The sequence below is a fragment of the Zingiber officinale genome, chromosome 10B (genome assembly GCF_018446385.1).
Source record: "Zingiber officinale cultivar Zhangliang chromosome 10B, Zo_v1.1, whole genome shotgun sequence".
In the NCBI taxonomy this organism is placed as follows: Eukaryota; Viridiplantae; Streptophyta; class Magnoliopsida; order Zingiberales; family Zingiberaceae; genus Zingiber; species Zingiber officinale.
The window spans coordinates 26514499-26518125 of record NC_056005.1 but is presented as its reverse complement, the minus strand read 5'-3'; the positions used below and the strand labels follow the sequence as shown (position 1 = coordinate 26518125).

General features: G+C 43.1%; 1 protein-coding gene across 1 annotated transcript; it reads left to right on the top strand.

Moving 5' to 3' along the window:
• Positions 1 to 232: 232 nt before the first annotated feature.
• Positions 233 to 967, top strand: LOC122029744. Its single transcript, XM_042588859.1, has 2 exons — positions 233 to 646; positions 719 to 967. The coding sequence occupies exons 1-2, from the start codon at positions 527 to 529 to the stop codon at positions 905 to 907; spliced, it is 309 nt and encodes a 102-aa protein (XP_042444793.1). The 5' UTR covers positions 233 to 526; the 3' UTR covers positions 908 to 967.
• Positions 968 to 3627: the final 2660 nt, after the last annotated feature.

The window sequence follows — 3627 nt, the reverse complement described above, 5'->3', positions numbered from 1 at the left end:
GTGCCTTCATAGTCTCACTTAAGTTAGAAGAGAGGTCAAAGTCATCATGTTCCTATCTTAGCTAGGTATGGCACACAGGCAACTGAACCTCTCACTGATGGAGTGGTCCACCAGCCCTTGGAGTGAAGCTAGTACTGGTCATGAATTCCACATCACTTGCTGACCTCTGGTTCCATGAATCAAAGGAGCCACCAAAATTCTTTATAATAACCTTAAAAAGACTAGTTTGTAAGGAGTTTTGGCGTGGAGGGAAGCCTCCCTTGCACACTCTTATCATGTAGCTAGTGGAGGGGATAACTGAAAGGAAAAGGCCCTAAATTGCACGCCACATTTGCACAAGATTTTCTTCAAGGTCTATCTTGGAATTGAATCTCTGTTGCCTAGAGTTGTTGCCCAAATCCTCTTATCCATCGGTCAATCCACATATACTGCCCCATCCACATGCCACTGAGTTATTCCCCGTCCCTGGCTTCTCTGCCTATTAAAAGCCCATGACCAGCCAAAGAACAGGAAAGCAGAACACTTGATGGCCGTGGAGGAAGAGTATGATGTCTCCTTTGCAGAGCTAAGCAAGCAGATTTCCCTGCTTATTATGGATGACGATAAGGGCGAACTCCATGCGCAGTTTCCTCAGCTTCCTCGACAGGTGGTTAATTTCTTCACTCTCTAAATTAATGTTCATTTTGACCACTGGAGGTTCCTCACTTACTTCCTCCAGATTATCGTTCCACCGTACTATGGATTTGAGGCGGCCTGCAGGAGAGAGAGCAGAGGAACCGGAGTCTTCATCCCACGGGCTGCTGTACCAAGAAGGAAGAACAAATCAAGGAAGCCGATTCAAGCTGACATCGGGCAGGAAGACAGCAAAACTCCACCTGCAGGCGATTTCCCATGGCGCCGTCAATGACAATCTCTGTTCACTCGTGCTGTGTTAACGATGTTTAAATAAGTTTCCAACCTTTAAGTATAGGCAGGAGTCTAGCTAGCTAGGCTCGTTGAATGTATTAATCAGTTTTTTTATCAGAAAATTTAAAAAAAAAAACTGCCCTATTTATCGTTCAAAATAAAATTTATGCTCACGTGGATAATAAAGATGGGATATAAAATAAATTAGAAAATAGATTATTCGAGATAAATATACTACTAGAGTTAAAGAATTCAACTTCAAAAGAATCATATAGAATATATTGATGATATCATGTTACATTATTTGTATAATCATTATAAATATAAATAATACAGAAAGTTAAACGTAGACCTGGGTGGTATGGAGATTGAAGTTAAAGTAATATGACAATCAAAATCAAGGAAAGGTGGCAACTAGCATGTCCCTCTTTTGCTCCTCACCCAACACTAAGATCCCAATCCACAGACAACCGGTGATCGACCCTAGCTCCGGCCTGATCCGAAGGACCTAGCATTTTACTCTTATGCCAAGGCACTCAGTATATATCCGACCGTCCATTATTCGCTCAGGTTTAAGAGACGGTCGACCTGCCATAGGATGCAACCAATCAAACATACGAGCTTTCACTGTTCATTCTCCCATCCTCTTACATATGGGTGGCCGGGTATAAAGTTAACCTGAGTTACATGACTTAATATCTTTATATATGAAGAGTCAACATACAAGGCAAACCTTAAAAGAAACTTGACCGAATTTCTAAAACTCAAGCTATCACTTCAAGGATAAGCCTCCAAGTACAAGGACGATCGGCTGAAAATATTGATTGGGCCTCTCGAGGCTCAGTTCCCCATTCTTCAAAAGTGACTATCCCTACATATGACCGGTCGGTCATAAAGTCGTCCGAACCTAGGGGACTTTGTTTTCTATTACTTTATAATCAGTCTCCAGCATCACATGACATATATTCGAGCAGCCCTAAGGGCCCAACGCCCTACCATACTCAATACTCTGCTTTTATATATACATCCGGTCGACTAAATATCCGACCAGGACATCTTTGGTGGACCACATGGCTAAAGAATCACAACAGTCTGTTAGAGAATAACAATCGTTTGTCAGAGAATATTCTTTTGTTATTACTTGAACATTCAATAGAACCTTCCTCGAAGGTGACTACACTTTCTATCAGTCGACATATGGTGACAGCATATTCCTTCAACTGTCATGTTAATGACGTAAGTTACGAAAAAGGTGCAGTGCACACATGTAATGGAAGATTCCTCGAACGGTGATTATACGCCTTCCAAGTTGTGCATATTCCCTTACTCGACAACTTTTAACACTCGACATTCTCTGCCATCTTATGATTGTTAAGGTTATGAGAGGTGGTATATAAAGAGAGGTCCTCTCCATTGGCAAGATACGCTTTTACAACAGTCTCATTTACGCGCAAGCCTTTTCTATTCATCTCTCCATTTTTTCGCTTGACCACTACATTGACTTGAGTGTCGGAGAACCTTCGCTAGGGACCCACTCCTTGGTTTTTGACACTGACGTTGTTTGCTCTCTGGAGTGTGTGTAGAGAGGATTTTCGCTCAAGTTCGTAGCCTCTTTCTTGATTAAAGGTCTTCTTCCTATCAACAGCATAATCATTTACTCAGCGCGCTATCTCCATCGATTTCAGATAGGATAAAATTTGGCTTCATCTGTGGGAACTTTTGTTTGAATCTGAAACGTAGGGGTGGAAGAAGTTGGACGACTCACCATAGTTACCTTGACGTAAGAAGAGTTAGAAATGCTAATAAATGCCAGAGCGCAAATGTTGCTGCAACAATAACAAAAAGCAGGGATCGACAGTACGTTATCACATGACCCCACTGCATCAACAACATGCCCTCACATTGAACGAGGAGCAAGAGTGGGAGGTCCAGTGGGGCACCAGCTTGTTCCTCCGACAGTTTGCTGAGTGTCACCCTATATTCCACTAGTCAACCAGTAGCCCATGCCCCAGTCACTTGCATATCACCGAGCATTATTTTGCACGCCGCTCGAACATATAGGTCAAGAGGAATAACCTCAAGCATCATCTTCTAGAGACGCGCCTATGAGGGATTTGCACAAGGGGAAAGCCCTGATGGCTGATAGTTCTCCTAAGCTGGTTAGCACACCATTCTCCCAAGAGGTATTAGCTGACAAACTGCCAAAACACTACCGCCCTCTGGCTATAAGGGAATATGCAGGGTCCACGGACCTCGATGATCACCTCCTCATGTTTGAAATGCTGCTCTCCTTCACCAGTAGACGGACGACGTAAAGTGTCAAGTGTTCCTCACGACACTCTCAGACTCGGCACAGAAGTAGTTCAAGCAATTGTCTATTGAATCCATCTGTATTTTTAAGGATTTTCACAAGGCCTTCCTCCATCATTTCACCAGCAGTCATCATTATCATAAGACCCCCTTAAGCCTCTTTTTGCTCAAGTGGGGGCCTAAGGAGACGTTCAGGGTATATATCAAAAAATTTAATCAGTTGGTCATAGATGTCCCCTCGGCCACCCAAGAAATTATAGTGAGTGTCTTTTCCCAAGGACTCACAGATAATGATTTCTTTCGCTCTCTCATTAAGAGGCCTCCCAGAGACTTCGACCATCTACTGAGCAGAGCGACCCAATATATTGTTGTGGAAGAAGCACAGTCTGCTCAAAAGAAGGAGGTCTCTAC

Excerpts from the sequence above, each read along its gene's own strand:
- LOC122029744 (XM_042588859.1), top strand. The coding sequence starts at position 527 with ATGGCCGTGGAGGAAGAGTATGATGTCTCCTTTGCAGAGCTAAGCAAG. Across the intron at positions 647-718 it reads TTCCTCAGCTTCCTCGACAG|ATTATCGTTCCACCGTACTA; the intron begins GTGGTTAATTTC and ends TACTTCCTCCAG.